This window comes from Copadichromis virginalis, linkage group LG20, assembly GCF_057382275.1.
Source record: "Copadichromis virginalis isolate Kocher_CV1m ecotype Utaka linkage group LG20, C_Virginalis_male_GT1.1, whole genome shotgun sequence".
NCBI classification, from domain to species: domain Eukaryota; kingdom Metazoa; phylum Chordata; class Actinopteri; order Cichliformes; family Cichlidae; genus Copadichromis; species Copadichromis virginalis.
Window position 1 is genome coordinate 19,242,684 of NC_140637.1, and position 19,715 is coordinate 19,262,398.

At 41.8% G+C, this 19,715-nt stretch overlaps 1 protein-coding gene across 2 annotated transcripts in view; it reads left to right on the top strand.

Moving 5' to 3' along the window:
• anks1aa (ankyrin repeat and sterile alpha motif domain containing 1Aa) overlaps nt 1–19,715 on the top strand; it is a 59,930-nt gene that overhangs the window by 32,198 nt on the left and 8,017 nt on the right. Inside the window, exons 15-17 of one of the 2 annotated variants that reach the window (XM_085443775.1) lie at nt 7,745–7,801; nt 9,293–9,362; nt 12,716–12,831. In XM_085443775.1, the coding sequence (XP_085299901.1) occupies nt 7,745–7,801; nt 9,293–9,362; nt 12,716–12,831 (243 nt within the window). The remainder of the gene's footprint in view (nt 1–7,744; nt 7,802–9,292; nt 9,363–12,715; nt 12,832–19,715) is intronic. The other variant, XM_085443776.1, reaches the window with a different exon arrangement.

Below are 19,715 nucleotides of genomic sequence, written 5' to 3' on the forward strand. Positions count from 1 at the left end.
AGATGGGGATAAAACAACTGAGAGACTAGAAAAAATAAGACAAGAGACAGATTTGGAAATTGAGATTCAGAGAAGACGTGGAAGCCGTAGATCCGTTTCTTCGGCTCTTGCCTCCTCCTGTTGTAAAGACGTGAAACTCCGACCTGAATCTCTATAGAGACTGACAACCCGTCAGAACACAGAAAAAACACACAGCTAAACAAATACAGTATAGAACCCTTCCTTTTCAGAGTTTGTTAGATTTTACTCTTTTAAGAAACACAAGTTACCAAGAAGGTATAAGTTTTATAAACCTTGGTTTTTAGTATTGCAGTCATTAAACAGCCACACAAGATACAGCTGGCATGGTTTCCTCATTGGCTCTTTTACCATTATCCTAAAACAATCATCTTATTGTTGGCAGAATTAAAGAAATCCTCTGTAAGCTTCTCAGTTAAGTTTTGCATAAGCTGTCCACTAGCCTCTCAGTAATTTTCCCTTGTTCTGTTTGTGTTCTGCTCCATTTCTGTTACTGATAACTGCACTGCTACACACAGTCCAGAAGTGACTTGTAGGTTTCATTTGTGATGCCTGTCCATCCTGAGCAAATCGCAGGCTCGGATAGCACTAATGCTTTCTCTTCCCACAGTGAGGAGCTCATGTTGCTGCCTAGTGTTCCTTTACATGACCCTCTCAGAACAACCACAGTGAGCTAATTGCAGATTTGAGGTCGATGTCTTGGCTACTGCGGGCCATGGTTTGCATGCAGGTGGTCAGTTTTTAGACGCTGCCAACTTATGCCACCGATACAGTAATTACACCTTGGTGTGCTGCGATTCTGAAGTTTTTAAGAATCTCTCTTTTTTTTTTTTCTTTTTTTTCTGTTCATGTGTGAGACTGCACACAAGCAATCTGGATTATGCGTCATTGTTGCAACCAGTGCAATTTATGTCCTCGTCATTAGATGCTGGTATGTGACTGTTGTCTGACAAAGTCATACATACTTATTTGGCAGTGTTGTGCTACCATAAAGTGCCAGATGTTGTGTTGATGTTGCTGCAGTTTATTGCTCACGATTAGATCATGATTAAAAAATATGGCACCAGCCCACAGAGGGGATACTGTAGTTCAAAACATCTTTGATGTGCATTTATGGAAGGAACAGACACAATATTGGCTCTATATGGAAATACTGCTGTCAACACTTTCATCTTTAGCTGCTTTGGGAAGGATAGCGGCTCGAGGCCTTGTACATGTGCTTTATCCAAGTTCAACAGGCTTTTCTATCATGAGAAAGATCACAGCTGCCTTCCACTATGGTAATATGACTCATTCTGGGATAACCTTGCTGTTGAGCTTTTATGTATGGGAGCACTCCAAAGAGGGTTTGTTCTTGAGCTATTTCAGCATTTGCAGGCATTACTTTAATTTATAGTTTTGTCAAAGGCTGCCAAGGAAACACTCGTGGAAAATGACTGACCTTTGGTATTCGTCTGTGTGCAGCCGAGTGAATGCCTCGCCTCGATTCAAGTGTACTAGACCATGTTTTCTCAGCTTTAGCCAGTAGGAACTGTTCTGTAATATCCTGAACACTAAGTGAACACTTACCTGCTCTCTTATTCACAAGGGGTCACCACAGTGGATGGATCCACAGACTTTAAATTATTGACGCAATCCTCAAGGATATGTGCCTCCTGCTACTCTTAAACTGGTGATCCTTCGTGTGTTAGGCAAATGTGTTAACCACCACACTATGGTAATGCACTGATTTGATCAAGTATTGTTAGTGTATTACTATGTGACTTTAACTCAGTATTGCATTCAGGTTTGTGTATTAAACACAATTCATATGAGTTTCGTCTGGGTAGTGTGTATATATGTGGCAGTTAAAATCTTTCATAAATTCAAGCAAGATGTTTACCAGCCGCAGCCAGACATGGCATGAAGAAAAGGTGTTGGGGTGGGTTGCAAAGTGGCTTGCAAATGTATAGCGACTAATAGACTACATTAGAGGGCTGCTATTTATGTATCTTAATCAGATGCAAGGCCTTCAGCTGAGCCATCAGGTGATTTCTGTGAGCATTATGGTCAGCTGATTGCAGCTGAGTTAGATTTTTGTGCCAGCCTCAGCTTGTCAATCTCACTAAATGTGGGTGTTTTCTAAAATTGGTGTGGTTCCAAAACCTCAGAAACCACATCTGCTACATAATATCTTGTAATTGGGTCACACCAGTCCCAGCATCACTAACTTTTAATAGTTTAAACCAGTTAAATGGTAACTAACCACTAAAGTTCAATTTAAAAGGATTATGATTTATTTAAAAAAGACTGGTTAGCAATATATAGGGGCCTATAGGGACTGGTTTGTTTCTTTGTTTGTTTTTACATAAGATGATTCCATAAACATTCACCAAAAGGGTCCCTTATCAAATGTACTAACTGTTTTAGTTTTAAAATCAACATGTCAATGCCCTCTGGTGGGCAAACTGTGCATTATTGTCTCTGATTGTATCATACCTGCCTGGCTGCCCAGTTCTTGCGATTTCTGGTTGCTGATTGGCCGACATATATGCACCACCAATTTATACCTGTCGTAACGTAGCATTACCATTTGGATCTAGTGGTATTTTTGTAATTCAGTCACAAACTATGACAAATACTAATGGAAATGTGCCATAGCCAAAAGTGTAATGATGACTATTTAAAAGTCAGACATCCAGAGGTTTTGCACATTGTCTTCCTTTTCCAGAATGTGGCGTAGTGGGTAATGAGCTCAATCAAGTATGTGCTTGGATCTTTTATTTCCCTTTAAAGTCTGGTCACTGGCAGGGCACTGTTCATTCTAATTATCTAGTTTAATGAACACCTCACCACCTCAGACTGCACCTGAGGGATGTGGCCCGTGAGAGAGTGACAGGATTAAGCCAGCTGTGACATTACTTGGCTATTGGAGCTTTCTGCTCTTCCTAGATATCCTCAGCAGCTCACAATAATCCTGGAGCTCCCGAGTCCTGTTGTATTCTCCCCGGTGCTTAGAGAAAGATGAAGTAAACAGACTAAACGTGGCCTAAGAGGAGGAGCCAAAACAAACTGCATTTCTTTGGCAGGAGAATAGATGGTGATATTGGTTCCAAACTGAAAAAATAGCTCTGGTCTGCTAAAAGGAGATTAACTTGAAGCAGTGCCCCCATTTCCTGTATGCGCCATGTAAGTGTATTTTACCAAGGGAACTGGGCAGCTTTGAGTTCATCTGAATGTCTGGAAGCTTTTTAAAAAATCATTTAGTTGGCTGCTGGCAGAGAGCTGCCCTCTGTTAATTTCATTCTTCTCTTGGGAATAAATTTTATTTACTCTCCAGTCATACAGCCAGACACGTAATAAAATTGCTTTAGGGCTCTACTACCTAGACGGTGGACCTTAAAAATATAGATATATATTTTTCTTTCTCTTTTGCTATCAGTGGTGCTACGGAATAAAATGTGTTCGTACTCCCTAATATTGCTAATATCAGCCTCTGATGGAGCTCACACATGCACAGGTTCCTTGTCAGCACATGTACTTCGATGTAGAAAGTTAAAATTTAAAATACAAGCCCCAAAAACCAAAAAAAAAATGAAAACAAATGATGCTTTGTAGAGTTAACCACTACCCTGCTTGCACAGTTTTCCATAACAATAACACCATGTTTTAGTACTTTTTGAACGCATGCTGAATCACATAGGAATTTTCAATTCGGTTGATCGTGACTAGATGTTTATTAGAGGCCTTGGTTGGCTGGTAAGCTTCTAAAAGCCTTTGAAAAATTCCAATTTTTGAGCCTTACTTAAAGTTAATGAACCCGGGACGCTTTTTTTCTTTTCACATGAATAGTGATTTAGATGGCGGTGAGTTCTCTGCTCAAACCAAAGCGCAAGAGCTCATTTTTTTTCCTCTCTCTCTCTTTTTCCTTTCAGGGAATAAGCCTGCGTCTGCTTGAAATAGAAATATTCACACCAGCGATTTAAAGTGCATAGCAAATGAGAGGAGTGTGTGGGAAATGCAGTAAAAGTTTCATTGGGCGTATCCTTGCCTACACTTTCTTACTGATGTTGGGAGTGCCCCCTGAAAATTGAAAACTCCCTTTTCTTTTCACTTTCTCTCTCTCGCTGCATTCTCTTCAGCCCTTGTCTCTCCATCGGCAGTGTTTGCTTACTCTTGCTTTCTCTGATGTGCTGTGGCAGCCATCTTGCCGGTCACGACTGGCTGCTCTGGAGCACTCTACAGAGCTGCGTGACAGCATTTGGGGTCCCTGGACATTACCAAACCCACCCCCAAGTGCATGGACACACCTCTTCTAAAAACATCTTCTTTTTTTTTTCTTCCTTTTTAATCTGGTTTGTAAAATATTCTGGTTCTCACACCCTCTTCCCCTTCCTTTCAGTATCGTTCCTAGTCATCACCCCTCTTTCTCAACAAGACAAACCCTTGGATGCACTGCCTCGGGTTTCAAGACAAGGAGATTTGACTTGCATGAGGTCTTGGCCTATGCATCTCTCCTTTTAAGGCGCTCTCAGTGTGTGTGCATGTGTGTAAAGCGCATGCTAATGTGGGTTGGTGTTGGTCCTTGCAATCAGACTGAAGATGACAATCCAGGGGGGCACATTGTGTGAGCCAGCACTCTGAGCTCCACAGATGGAAGGAGAGATAAGGAGACGGCGAGCTTTAGACAGAGACAGGAGAGGGCCGCTATCCACTTCCACACTTCACTTTTTAACTTCGTTTTCGATTCGCACCTCACAGATCCAATAGCCACTATGAAACCAGCTTTTGTGAGTATTGATTCCCTTACAGGCAGCAGCTCTGCTAGAGGCTCATTAATCTTGTCTACATGCTATGACTGAACAGAATGAGAAAATAATGAATGCTTTTTAGCATTTCTGTGGATATTATATTTCTTTTAAAGCCTTTCCGATTGGTATTCACTGATTGAAGCTGGTTGCTTTATTGATAAAGAAATAAAAGGGAGACAAAGTGAGGCGCACACCCAGATTATCCTGCCCTTTCTTCAAAAACCTTGTCCTCTCTGATGTTTTTAAGCCATGCATCATTTTCTTTGCTCTTTTTCTTTTTAATCCATGTTCATGGGATCATTAAGGGTTTGGCTATGCGTTGGTTTTGTGTCCTCATTGTTTGCTAAGCAGTTTCATGTGTTTGACTGGCTGAGATCAAACCAAACTGTGGGTGTGTGTCAGAGCTCCAGTGCAGCCAGCGAGGTAAATCTATTCTCTGATCCCCACCAGGGGGAGAACACAGGAGAGCCACGGGGGGCTGACGCATGCAGCCACTGCTTGGTATAACTCTTATAATTATTTGCAAAGGAATGCCCTTCCTGTTTTAAGTTTAACTGGGAATATTTATGTGTAATGCGGAATGAGTGGTCAAGGTTTCCCAGAGGGGACGTTGTTCATAAAAACATAAGCATGACATTGGGCTATTTCAGGAGGATGTTCATGGGGCTGCTGACAGTGTTTTGTCCCACTGTGGCATTGAGGTCTTGGCACCTGCTACAAACAGGGTTGTGTTTGTGTTCCCCTTGATGCTTTTCACTAGTCCGTAGTTTTCGTCCAACCCTTGTTTTGGTGCCAGCTTGCCAATTTGAGGCTGGTGGTCTGGGCGCACGATCTCTGCTTCAGCCTTTTGTTTCACCCTCTACACACTGCCAGGCGTCCTTTAGCTCTGCCGCCACCCTTTCTCTCGGCTTTAGTTGGGCATTGTTCAAGGCTGTTAATGAAAAGACAGTTTGTGTTTTCACATCCCGGTAGGACAGCGGACCCGTTATTCTGCTAAGTCACCTCAGGGCAGCAGGCCTACTGTGAGGAGCATGATAAATGGCTTCATGCGCCTTTAATCTCACCCTGACTATTTCGCAACACTGCTGGCTCTTCAGCTGTTGACCTCCACCTCCTGGGTGACTTCTGACCCCTCTCATTGTACCCCTATGCTCACAGTGAGGCTCTCTAACAATGGATGCCTCTCCATTTCAGTTCTCTGCATTGATTGAATCCTGCAGCACAAAAACACACCCATCTCTCCTCTCCTCTATTAATTCTCATGACACTGAGCATCCTAGTTCCTGACCATGAAATTCAGAAGCCTCTTCTTGCTGTGAATGTGATTTACTTTGAGGAAATCACTGGCTGGCATCCTCTGATAAGGATCTATTTACCCAGCTCCAACACACCTACCTTTCTGGATAGCTGCCTTGAACTCTCATTGGACCAGCTAACATTCCCTTTTCCATTATGCTGGATAAGTGAGGCCAATACAGCAGGACTGAACATCGATGTGCTTTTTTTGTTGTGATTTGTGTGTACGTTCATGTGTGTACATTTCTTTAAATAGGAAAAAAACGTCTGTGCTTTATCTTAAGTGACATTTTAAATGCATCCAGTTTATTTTGTTTATCCACAGTAGTGAGTATATTTTAAATTCTCCTTCAGTGTTTAAAAGTACAATGGCCTGTCTTATCTCCTGAATGGTGGCGTAAAAAACTTGGGCAGCTGAACTGTGTGTCAAAGATGCGATTGATGGGAGCATTATCCTCCCTCGAGTACAGACCTTGGCCACTTTAATGAGGCAAAGAGCACTGCCTTGTCTTCATTAACTCAGGTGCTGCTACTGCTTATGCATGTGTGATTTTACAGATTAGACCCCCAGTCGAGGCCAGCGCTCATCAGGGGCTTTCTAATTGCTTTTGTCCTGCCGAGGCCTAATAATTTAGTTTATTATGAGAGCAACATAAACCTGTCAAGATCAGTTTGATATCATAACTTAAGGAAAATAAGCAGCCATCCCTAGGTGAACAGAAACTCTAATGAAGATGTAGTTGGTTTGTGTTTTTTCTCTTTTATTTCACCACTAGAAGAAAATCTAAGGAATCCAAGAAGCAACAGCAACTACATGCTGTTCATGTTAGAGCTATTCTTATTTTTTTGGGGGGGGCATCTCTCCCCAGCATCATCCTTCTTTCCTAAAATGCTTCATACTAACTGAACCATCACCGTAGAAAAGTCTGAGCACACAATGTCTCACATGCTTTCAGTATGTGTGACATGCATCCAGAGACTCTCGTGTAAAGAGGAGGCAACTACTTTTGATCACTCATGTTTGCTCTTTGCTCAGCTAGAAGTTGTGTTCCCACTCCACCGTCAGCTTTCCTGTTTAACGACATAGAATGAACATGTGGACGGCAGTTATTTGTTGAGCTCGTGTGACTAATCTACCATCTGCCCAATATGCAGGACTCTAATCAAGAGTATGGTGACTTCACACTGGGCAGATGGATATCAAAAATAATGCCATTCTCTAACCGTCCGTTGTCTCACACCTCTTCTTGCCAAAACTTTGGCATTTTCCCTCTGCCGTATTGAGGACTGATGGTGAACATGAATGTTGAGAATGTGGACATGAGGAAGGAATTGTACTTTACACTGAGGCTGAGTGTGTGATCCTGAGCTTTTGTGTTTATATTTCTTCACTTCCTATGACTACACTGATTATTCATAGATCCAGTCATAACAGATACATTTGTTATGCACTAAACGTGTACGCTTTTCCATCTGGAATGGTGTTTCTTTCAATTTAGAATTTTTAAAATCTCCTGTCAAGAGTGTTTTTTGTGTGAAACAGGATGATTATAATAACACTGCCAGAGGATAGTTGGCACAGTGTGGATACACACTTTGAATGGGAAGAAGGCGAAACAAAACGATGAATTCTCTCTCAGCAGACACCGGCGACTTCTGACTCCCCAAAACAAAGAAGATCTAATTCCTCCGACAGCGTAAGATGTCAATCTTCTGGTCCTTTTGGGTTTTGGCTCTGTCCTCTACTGGGGCATTCTTTGTAGAGGTAGATGGGATCCTTTGAGGCTTTAGGAACCCTTTTGGAATAACCTTAACTCAGATTATTCATTTCTTTTTCTAAGTCCAGAAGCTTCAGTTTGTGACTGGGTTACCAGTCTGGCAGCAGCATACTAAAATAGATGCATCATTGTTCAACGTTAATATCTTTCTCTGCCCTTCTGACATTAATCTTCTAATTATGCACTATTTCACTGCTGAACATCCACCTGCTGATCGATGATGAAAAAAAACTGCTACTTTGGTTTTCCAGTGTCGCTTTATTATCTCATATATAATTATGCTAATGGGGTCATCAAATATGTCTGGGGGCTTTTTAAGGGGCGAGGACATTCAAATTCGGATAAAACTTCTCCAGCTGTAGTTTTATCTGTTCACTCTAGTTTATACAACATGGCCTCATACTCAAAGTAGTCAGAGTACCTGACAGGTGTGACAGCAGCACAGTCAGTCTCTCCGTTTGCATTGAATTCACTCCCAGTGTCCATGCATATTCAGCTGTGGGCCACTTTAAAGGGAACCACGATTCTGTGCTGTGGCAGATGTAATATTGCAGTTTCATGTCCCACTGCTGCTTCGCTTATGAATACATTTCTATGAAATGACAGTATTGTGTTTTTACAAGTCCATGAGCGGCATGTGCATGTGATGTGTGTATGTGCGTGACTTACTGTGATTGGAAACCAACTGCTGGTGATGTTCACATGCATTATGTCATGATGCATGAAATTACTGCAAGAAACGTCAGGTTTCTGGGCATCGTTTCAGCTGTAGCTTCTCACTCTCAGTCTTGCTGGGTTTCGAACCCTTTTTGTGTTTTGTCTACGACGCTTCAGTCGTCTTGAAACATTTGTTACAAGCATTGGTTTAAGCATCAAGACACAGTTAAACCTGCTCCAAAACTCTCTTCACTGAGAGCTTTATAAGTACATGGGAAGCTTAAACTACCAGACTTTGTTCTGTATTATTTTTCCAGACTTGTGCACGTTCTCTTTTAACTTGTTTATTACAATTATCCTTTTGTTTTTGACCTTATTAGAGTCAGACGGTAAGACCGGCATGCCAGTATAAAGCAGCAATTTTGTGCCTGTTGTCCCCTACGTGCAGTCAAGCCCTGGTTACTCATTTAATGTGGGACAATAGCAATGATTGTTTTAATGTGACCATAAATAGGATATAAAGGCACTCAACCGTCTCGGTCCTCAAGCTGTCCTTTAACATGTCTTTGCAAAATCACTGCAACCTAATTTTCTTCTTGCTGACGTACTCATCATTTGCTCTCACAGGGACAGTGTATTATTGCTTTAGGGGCTTTTCTCTGTATTTTTGCTGGTGAAAGGTGGTGGCCAAACTCTGATCACTCTTCCAAGCCCTTACATTTTGTTTTCTCCCCCCTCTGTTCCTGTCTTCAGATCGAGAAGATGATGACTATGATTGGTGCAGGCATTGATTTTTCCAGAGATCAGCAATACGCTACACCAGGTAGAGTATGAATACTAATATTGTTGCTTTTTCAAGCAAGTTAAAATGACTTAATTTATTTGTGAATTTGACACTTGTCAAGGAAACCTGAAGGAAAACAGGAAGAAATGAGTAGTTTTCCATTAGCTACTCATCTGTTTAATAAATGTGAGCAAAAGCACCTTGTATTAATTCATTATTTATCTTTTTGTGGGTGTGGATGTTAATGAAACGGCTGCCTTTATTGCCAAATAGTGGGCTTTGAGTGCTTGGAATTTGATTTATACTATAGTTATATTTATTAGATCCTCACCCTGAACCTTAAAAATATATTAAACAAGTGCATGGCAGTGATAGTAGAGAGGAGAGCTCTAAATACAGATTAGCGGGCGATCGTGGCTCAAGAGTTGGGAGGTCGCCTTGTAATTGGAAGGTTGCTGGTTCGAGCCCTGGCTTGGACAGTCTTGGTCATTGTGTCCTTGGGCAAGACACTTCACCCAATGCCTACTGGTGGTGGTCAGAGGTCCGGTGGCGCCAGTGTCCGGCAGCCTCGCCTCTGTCAGTGCGCCCCAGGGTGGCTGTGGCTACAATGTAGCTTGCCATCACCAGTGTGTGAATAAGATAACCTTTATTAGTCCCAATGTGTGCGTGAATGGGTGGATGACTGGATATGTAAAGCGCTTTGGGGTCCTTAGGGACGCTATACAAATACAGGCCATTTTAGTTACAAATGGAGGTTTGGGTACAAAAATACTATTTTAGAAATTACAGGTTTGTTTTTTATAGAACAAATGACAAAGAAAAGAGTCTAAAACGTTTCTTTTAGAAGGCGTGTGTCATCCTCCACTGAGATTTGACCCCTTGGTTTGTTTTGCGTCTCTGTTTTTCTGAGGCAGTAATTCAAGCTGTGGTGTCTGACATGAGCCAAGTACTAAATCTGCATCATAACGTACCAGGATCTTTATTTTTAAAACCAAAGTGCCTGAGAGAGAACCTGTATTACAAGCAGTGTAAGGACTGTAACCTGCTCTGCTGTTATTCTGCTTTTCAAAGCCTGTCATTAAGGTTTGATGGATGGCGTCCAAGGATTGTAGCAGCAACCCGAGCAATCAAATCTTTCCCTTCAGCTCTCCCTGTTGACATTCTTCAACATCCACTGTCAGTCACCGCCATGCCTGAGCAATCTTTTTAATATATTTAAACAAAGCAGCACATCCTCTTTTCCTTCGCCAAACTCCATCATCTTATTCTAGCCCTGTGGTTTGCTGTGCCCTGCGCTGGTTTGAGCTGTTTAAATATTAACCACTTCTGTACGTATGTCAGGGGGTGAGCTCATTGTGCTTTGGAGGAAGCAGACTTTGTAGAAAGCTGACACTGCTGCAGTAAAGTAGTTAGCATCCCATCACAGGCACTTGGTGTGAAGTTTCCATGAGTCTGATTCCACTTCCATGCGTGTGTGAGCCTTAACCTTGTAGCTACCACGCTCACAGCTCCAGCTCAGTGGAGCAGACCATCGGGGGACTCGGTCAAGAGGAGGCTCTCTGTTTGATGTGATAAACCGCATCACTTTTTTCCCTCCCTCTACTCCTTCATTTGGTCCGGTGCTCGGCGGTGACGTGCCGAGTTGATTGGCTCTGTGCCTCCAGTCTGTATCTTCACTGATTTACCTTTAGAAAGAGAATGTGTAAAAACAATGGACTGAGGTATAGATGCTGCAGGAACTTGAGAGCAAATTAGGGGTGGGTGGGAGGGGGGTTGTAGCTGAAATGGTAGCTAGCTCTGATAAAGAGCAGCCACCTGCAGTGTTACAGAGGGAGAGAGAGGGAGTGGGGAAGTGTATGCATTGAAGGGGGGGTAGAGAGAGAGAGAGAGAGGAAGGGAGGAGAGAGGAATTGCAGGCAGCAGAATTGTGATCAGTCAGGACAATAGGAGGATGTAACTTCTGCAGGACTAGGTTATCTGCTCTTTAGCTAGGAGCAGCTAAAAAAATGTTTCTTTTAGACCTCGTCTGTTGCCGGACCGCATCTCTCAGATAATCTTAGCGCTCTCTTGTCTGCAGAGGAGTTAATCCTGGGAGTGAGCTATCACTGAAAGTGCTTTTTGAAGGAGCCGATCGGATTCTTGACTGGATTTTTTTTTTTTTTCTTTTCTCCTTGACAAATTTTCAAGCTTATGAGATGTCTGAACGGAACTTTTGACATGGGACCCTCATCTGGAACGTGACTGTTTATGCAGCAGGTTTAAATGATAAGACAGCCGACAAGCAGAAAGGGAAACTTTCAAATCTGTGTTTTATAAAGAAATGTTATGTTTTCGAATTTAACGCTGTTTACTTTTCTAAGCTGCCAGATTTCACAAGGTAGAAAACGATTGACTCTGTTAGCCTCTGTGTTTGAGGGGTAGTTAATATATTGGGAGGTAACTACCTGTGCAGTGATTGGTTTCTAGTGTGGAGTGTGTATTTGCTTTGAAAGAGAGTTAAAGAATTCCAGTAACATGTTCACTGGAGGAGAGGCACCAATCTGTCTTTGTATAGGTTAGACTGCTGACAGCTGTCACTATAGTGTTGCTCTGTTATCAATCTCCGTTCATTGCAGTCATGTCACAGGTTTCCTTTAGTCCCTCTGCGTTTTTTTTCTTGTCCTGCTGCTTCCGATGTGGACAGTGGCACATCACAGGTAGATTCCTGTTTGGATTGTCCGTGGGGGATTATATGTTAAACAGGTGGGATATGTGAGTCTGGGATCCAATTATTTACCAAATACCTGTCTTGGCTACAAGTCTGGATCACTTACACTTGGCTGCAACAAATGTACTACCCTGGAAGAACTTAAACTAAAGTTATACGCTCCAACCTGAGTGTTATTGTAAAGTTAAAGTGTAATTAAAACAGCCCTAATTTTTATTTATTTTTTTCTTTTTGGGCAGAAAAAGGTACCTCCTGAAATGGGACACTGACTTTTTTTCATAATCAGATATGAAATATTTAGTCATATTTGTGAGTTAGGTGAGGCACCGCGCTGTGTGCTAAACAGAAATGTATTTCAGCATTCTCCTGGCTCACTATCATAGCAAAAATATATTCTTTATTTTTTAGATATTGTCCATTTTTTTGTGGATTTATCCCTTTTATCTTACCTTCACCCCCGACTCGGGGGTAGTTTAATCTATTTCGAGTGACTGTTGTTCAGCCCCCGCTGTCCTGCGGGAGCTGACGCCTTGTTCACAGAGGACACTGTCTCCCTCACGTTCCTGCTGCTGGTGCGCTCGGCTCTGCTGGCCGAGAATGATGTGGCAATGCCACGTCTCGTCCTCGGAGTGCCGCTGCTACCGGCTGAAAGGTTTCTCACTCCTGAAGCGCTTTCCCCTGTCAGCAGGTGCTGCAGGCCGACTGCTGGACCAGCCCGTGGGAGACTGGCTGGAGCATGTGGGTCTGCCGCAGTACGAGAGCAAACTACTCCTGAATGGATTCGACGACCTTCACTACATGGTGAGTGCCTCACTTACTTCATTTTCATTACTGTCTTTGGTTCATATTTAATTCTCTCGCCTGTTTAGCCGTTTATTTTCAGTTTTTAAGTCTTTGAAGACTTTTTTTTACCTTTTCCCTGTACTCTAAAGTATCATATTTGCATCATAGGTATTTGCATTATTTAGTGCTTGGCTTAACTCAGTGTTTCAACTTTTCCATCTGTTCTGGTGACTCCACCTTTCAACTTAGCCGATGCAGTCTGAGCTCAGCTCCTGTCAGATAGTTTGTTTGATACTGTTACCTCTGGTTTAGTGTTGAATCAAGGCTGTCCTGGATCCTCACACTCTCAGACGGTTTGTCTCTGGCCTGGGAGGCGATTGTCGTGGCTTCTCGTTAACAGTCAGAGAGCCGGCTGCCAACAAAGCAGCTGATGCCCGACCAGAAGGGAGAAGAATCTTGATGAGTAATGGGGTGCTATTGCCAATCTGACAAGTTTATAGAGCCCAAAGTGTGCGATGCCTCTCTGAGTTGGCTCAGTTGCTTTTCTCAATCCTGAAGTCTGATGAAGGGGCACAGCTGGCAGTCTGAACCGGTGGGAAAGTTGAGAGATAAGCATCCTATTTGTCAAGATAAGAACTCACATTTCTATCAGACTTATGAAAATCTGTTGTCCACAGTGTGTTTTATTTGTTACAGTGAAGGTTTTTATGTTTTTCAAACACTACTGTAGATTCACACATGAGTTATAAATGTACTCAAGATTCCCTCCATGTGGACTTACTACTTACCACAAAGTAAATGAAGCCAGATCCAGAGTGCTGCGTATAAACAGGAACACAGCAGCAACAACAAAACAGAACAAGTTCTCTTAGCGACTACAAAAATAATTCATAAATCACTGTGTTGGGTGCAAATTAAACTTTTCATTTCGGCTGAAAGAAAGGGTCTCGGGCACTTTTAATTTGAATTTGAATGAACTGTGCCTCAGATGAGTGCGACTATGAGAAGCTGACAAAGACTCCAAAGAATATGGTCTCTTAGACACTCAGCGTATTGTACGTAAGCATAACAGCTGTTTCCTTGTGCGAATCAGAAGATATACACCTCTGTTTGTAAGCTCCACAACACATGACAGCAGATGTAAACAGACGTACACGTTTCAACTTATAAGCCCCTGAGATTATGTGATATAGCAGCAATATTAAAACCAGTACAGACATTTAAAGTTCAAAAACTACAAAACAAAACATCGATCTCTCTGAGGGAAACATTTACTACAATTTAAAAAAAAAAAACATGAAGTGATGGGACAAAAATTAATGAATATATTTCTTTCTTTTCACACTTTTTTTTTCTTTGAGATTATCAAACCTTTTAAACAATTTTTATAAATAAACTTGAACTTTAAATTCTAAATCATTAACCTTGAGCTTTGCAAAACTGGATATAATAAAGACGATATATAGGCAACTTCATTTGGTATGCTAATGATGTATACTAATCTGGTGTTCAATCTAATTGGGTTTGTAGTAACGCGATGCATTTAGGCATGCAGACACTGTCAGGATGACCTTCTGAAGTTTGAATGGAGCGTCAGGATGGAAAAGAACAGTGATTTAAATGGCTGTTGGTGTCAGACAGCCTGGACTGAGGATTTTCCTACAAAATGATTTCTAGGGTTTTACAAAGAATGATCTGATAATGTGAAAATATCCACATCTCTGGGTGAAAATGTCTTGTTCATGCCTCGAGCTCACTGGAAGGCAACTTGGAAGTAACTCCAGTAACCACTTGTTACAACCAATGTATGCAGAAGAGCATCTCTGAACTGCAGAAGACCACACAAGGTGCCACTACTGTCAGCTAAAGACCGCAAACTGAAGCAATGATTAACACAACCTGACCAGAATTAGACAATAGAAAACTAGAAGATCACTGTCTGGTCTGACGCCAGATAAAGGTCATCACTGATTGTCAGTATCTGTATATTTATTTCTTTACCTCTGCATGTAAGGCTTGTTAATTAGACTTAAATATTATAAATATAATGTTTCTTTGGTTTATTAAGCTTCAGTTGTTTAATAAATAAAATGTGTGGTTGCTATCAAACTATATCTGTCTAATTTCAGTGCACTCTGATTCTCCCATAAACAACCTTTTACTCTACTTTACATAACCCGAGAATAGAGAATTCATCCACTTATCAGCCTCTACGCTTGGAGAAAGCGTGATCCACACCCATGTTTAAGTACGTGTTGAAGCCTCTGAAGTTTCTCTCGGGGTTTAATCTTCCTACTGTCTTTTAGGCTTTCACACTCCTTTTTCTCAGGCTTGAGTCGTCTTTTTATTCCAAAGCGGCAAGCTGGCAACATTTCTATCTTTAAACATGGCTTACTAACCACCTGGCTTCCTAAAGTCGCTGCAGGGTTTAGAGAAAAAGCTGTTACCTCTGAACAAAACAACGTGTCCCTCCCACAGCAAATGTTGACCTTTTTTTTTTTTTTTTTTTTTTTTTTTTTTTATGAATCACAATTTAGTCTCAATTGGAAATTAGAATTACCCTCTGAGTCACCTTTGCTTTGCTAAACTTTTATAATTGCGTTTAATCTATGCATTAGTGAATAGAGCAGAAACGAGCCATATTTCGTTCTTGGCTGAGTTGCCAGTACTGTGTACAGATATGCCTGTCAGCCAATCCACTTTTATCTTCAAGAGACGGATCACCTTCTGTGTTCGACTTTCAAAACAACAATCTAAAAACACTTCAGACTCAGAAATAGATGCAGAGTCATGATGTTACTCTTATGCATTTCCTATGAGCTGCTAAAAGACGGGCAAGATGCCAGTATTTTAATTGAAATGTTCACACTTCATCATCAAATTTTAAACAATGGTAAGAAAATGGTCCTTCTCTGAGTTAGGTTGTTAGACATACTATTTATTTTTCCAAGTATGCTTATGTAGCAGCGAGATCACTAATTAAACAGTGTTTACTCTGCCACTCGGCCAACTGTGATGTGTGTCTCCCCTGCAGGCACGCTCTAGAAGCAGATCAATAACAGCAGTGAATGTATTGTGTTCAAGCAGCGTTGCAGAGACGAGCCTTTTTCTGAAACCAATTAGATGCTTTTTATCGACTCGTGGAGCAAATGTCCCGATGAAACAAGCGCTGCGCAATCATGCTGTTCTCCACCGCTCGTTGGTGCTGACAAGTAAAGCCTGTTGAAATGAAATGTCTCTTTTTCTCTGTGTTAGACTTCTACGCTGTGACACAGTCGGCAAGTTCGTTTGTATTCAAAGCGACTGAGACTGACGGTCTTCTGGCGAGGGCGTCTGGATCTGACTTTTATGCGGTCAGCTGAGGGAGAACAAATTTACTTTGAGTTTCAAATCAGTGGAGGTGGCTGAGGATTTATAAGGAGAAAGACTTTTTTGTTTGTTTGGTTTGTTTTTTGTTTTGTTTTTTTGTTTTTTTGTTTTTTAGAAAGAGTTGGTCAGATCTAAAAGTTGCACCAAGGTTAGGCAAACCTTTTCTACTTCTGAGCTGCATTCATGTAATCTAAATTCATGATGTTTTCGTGACCCCCAACCCCCCTTTTTCTGCCTTTTAATAAATGCAAAGGGCTCATGCTGCAGCGAGGGACCAAACCCTGCGGAAAAATCCAGTAATGGCTTCCTGCATCCGAAGCTAAAGGACTGGGAATGGATTGATTGATTTCTCTTTTTTTTTTTTTTTTTTTTTTTTTTTTTGGGCTTAGATTTGTTTGTTAATTTGAAAGAAACATTTTTTTTAATGTTCTGTCATCGTTTCATTTGCACTTTTCTTTTGAGGTCTGAGTGGTCTCATGGCAGCCAGTTTAGGAGGACAAACTGAGTCTTAGTGCTGTTAGGTAGCTGTCCTTTAGAGGGTCAGAATGAGTGATCCGTGCCCCTGAGCACCCAGCCTGAATTCAGAGTGCTTTTAAACCAGGGAGGCCACTGTGGCTGTTCTCTGGATAGGCCGAGGAGGAACAGAGCAGCATTTTAATGAGAGGACGGAGTAAAGCAGAGCTGGACAAGCTGCACAGGCACAAAACAGGCCCAGCTTACACTGCTGTAAATGTATTCTGTTTGCCAATGTTGTGCTGATATTAGCGTTCTCTCTACTAATGTACTCCTTGAAACCTGCCAACCCTGTGGAAGCACATTAGCCAGAAATTTCCCCACAGAGTTGTCACCACCACATCATGCTGTTTGTGTTTTCAGACTCTTTGAATGAGGATAAATGGCTTATCCAGATATAGCAGAGGTGAATGTAACACTTTACATGAAAGGAAATGAGAATTTTTATTAAACCAGGTGTGAACAAACATTCTTCACCTAACAGGTGTTCAGTTCACTCCAGTTTGGTTTGGTTTAGTGAGGTGTGTCCAGAAGCAAAATGTTGATTAGTGTTCAAAGTTATTTGCTTTATCAGTCAGGTTGTCATTCAACCATCAAGCCATTAATCATGGGACTGAACTGGGAGTCATTTATTTATGTCTAAGCTTACCCAGGTTAACTTCAACATGAAATCAAATTATCCAAGGACAAAAAAGATTGAAAGAAATGAACAAAAGAGCCCTGTGTCAGCTTGGCGACTTGTCCAGGGTGTACCCAGGGTCTCGCCGTATGATGGCTGGGATGGACTCCAGCACCCACACAATGCTGATGTTTCCTTGGCTTGCCTCAGTGATGTCATAAAACAAATATTAAAGTCTGTAAAGCCCAATAAACGGGATGATTTCGAAGTGATGAGATAACATTTCTGCACATCTGCCAGAATTGGCAGAAGACACATGAGAAAATCACAGTGGTAGGAAAATGAATAAATCAGGAAATGGGCAAAGAGTGTAAACCCAGTCTGTTACAGCTGTATTCCCCCGCATAGAGACATTTATCAGTTAATCTTCTCCAGTGGGACAGTAATGCAATGATCCATGCGCTTTGAAGCATTATCATCCATTCAGCCCCACAAACCATATCAGTCCTCAGCTAGAGAGGCAGCAATCAGCATGTTGCTGCTCAGAGATAATGGGCTTTCAGTTGTCAGTTTCGTGTGAGGCAGTGTGAAGGCAAAAGAGATGATACATAATGTCCTGTGCTCAGTGTGGGCTGAAGCCAAGATCATAGTGAGTTCTGATCAATAAACTCACTCGGATCATTCAGGTACTCATATTTCTGCTTTCCGTCTTCCTTCTCCGGATTTCCATCGACAGGCTGGATCGCAGCCTATTAGAAATTTCAGCATGAACAGGATGGCAGTGTAAAAGTTTATGTCAGTGTCTTAGCTGAATTGTGATTAGCATTGTGATTCCACAGGCAGCATTACAAAGATTGCTCTGCAGCATTTACTCTAACAGACGCACTCCTCCCCGCTCATCATGCTCTCCGCCCCTTGTTTGCATCAACGGCATCTGCATGAAAAACAGGCTGTCAAGTTTGACCTACAGACAGCAACTCTGCTATGCCATTAGTGGTGTGTGTATGTGTGCATGTGCACAGCGGTGAGCACCACAGGATTAACTTTAGATTCATATTGAAGAGTCAGCCCTGAGGCGACGCCTTCTCTGGACCGTAGTGATACTGGCAGATGAGAGTTGGCTGCTGACTCCCCTGCAGAAGCACTACAGCTAGCATTCATGGTTTATATCCAACAGGCAGGACTTGTGACCCTTACCCACTTCTTATTGGTCAATTTGAGCATGGTTAAAAGTCAGTTTAATTCAGTTTAACAGACGGCAATTCCTTCAACCTCTGCTAACTGGCTAGTCCCAGCCCTTGCCATCCTGTGGTTTTGACTACCAGTTCAATTGCTGGGTGGTTGTTGTTTTGGTCCTATCAGTTATTCAGCTGCTTCTTGGAGATATTCACGTTCTATTCCACCCTCCTGCAGTTGAAGACAGTAGTCTTTCTTCTCCTCTGCAAATGCTGAGACCTGAAAAGACTACTGTAACCAGGGTCTAACAGTGGGTAGGGAAATTGTTAATAAACAAGACCCACAATCAGCTGTAATCTTGGAGTTCTTTCATTCACCTCAGAGGCAGCTGATTATGTTGCTCAGTAAAGCTGCAACATTAAGTGTGAAAACCCCAGAAGCTTTATTATGAATCTGTTATCGTTTTAATCTAAATCTGTGGGAAACACTGTTTACTGTCTTGTGACTGTCTTATTTGGTCTGTTGTACCATAAAATTGTTTAATATGGAACTAAAATAAATGAATAAATGATGTTCGGTGTTCATATAAAGGCTTTCCTTTTACGTGTCAAGGTGTTTTGATTTCCCCCGCGGCTGTTGTCAGCTATCGATGCGCCTCCATCTCATAACGCTGCCCACTCTGCAACTCAGACATTGATTCATCCCTCCCTTCTCCATTATCTGTTTGTTGCCACTCAGTCTCCAAAGGTGATATCGTGTGTAACCAAAGACTGGTTTGAACATCAATCACCACATTCCTGTCAGTACCACACACACACACACACACACACACACACACACACACACACACACACACACACACACACACTCTTAAGTCTCATTTAAGGGGTTATCGATGTGGCTCCTCTGGTGATAGTCACTAAGTTGAGTTCTAGGGAGGCTCTCAGTCAGGAGTAATTCACCTTTTTATGCAATGGTAGCATATTTGTGATCAATTCTCACGTTGCACTGAAGGCTTTTAGCTTGGAGGGTTCGTCTTAGATAGATATCTATCTATCTTTATCTTACATCAAAGCAGTCTGTGTTTTGGGATTTTCATAGATGACTTGAATAAACTACGTAAAATAACAAAAACTGTCTTTTACTAAATGGTAACTTAAATTACTTTATTCTGACACAGTTTAATGTACCTTGCTTTCTAATGACTTTCATGGGTCTTAGACTA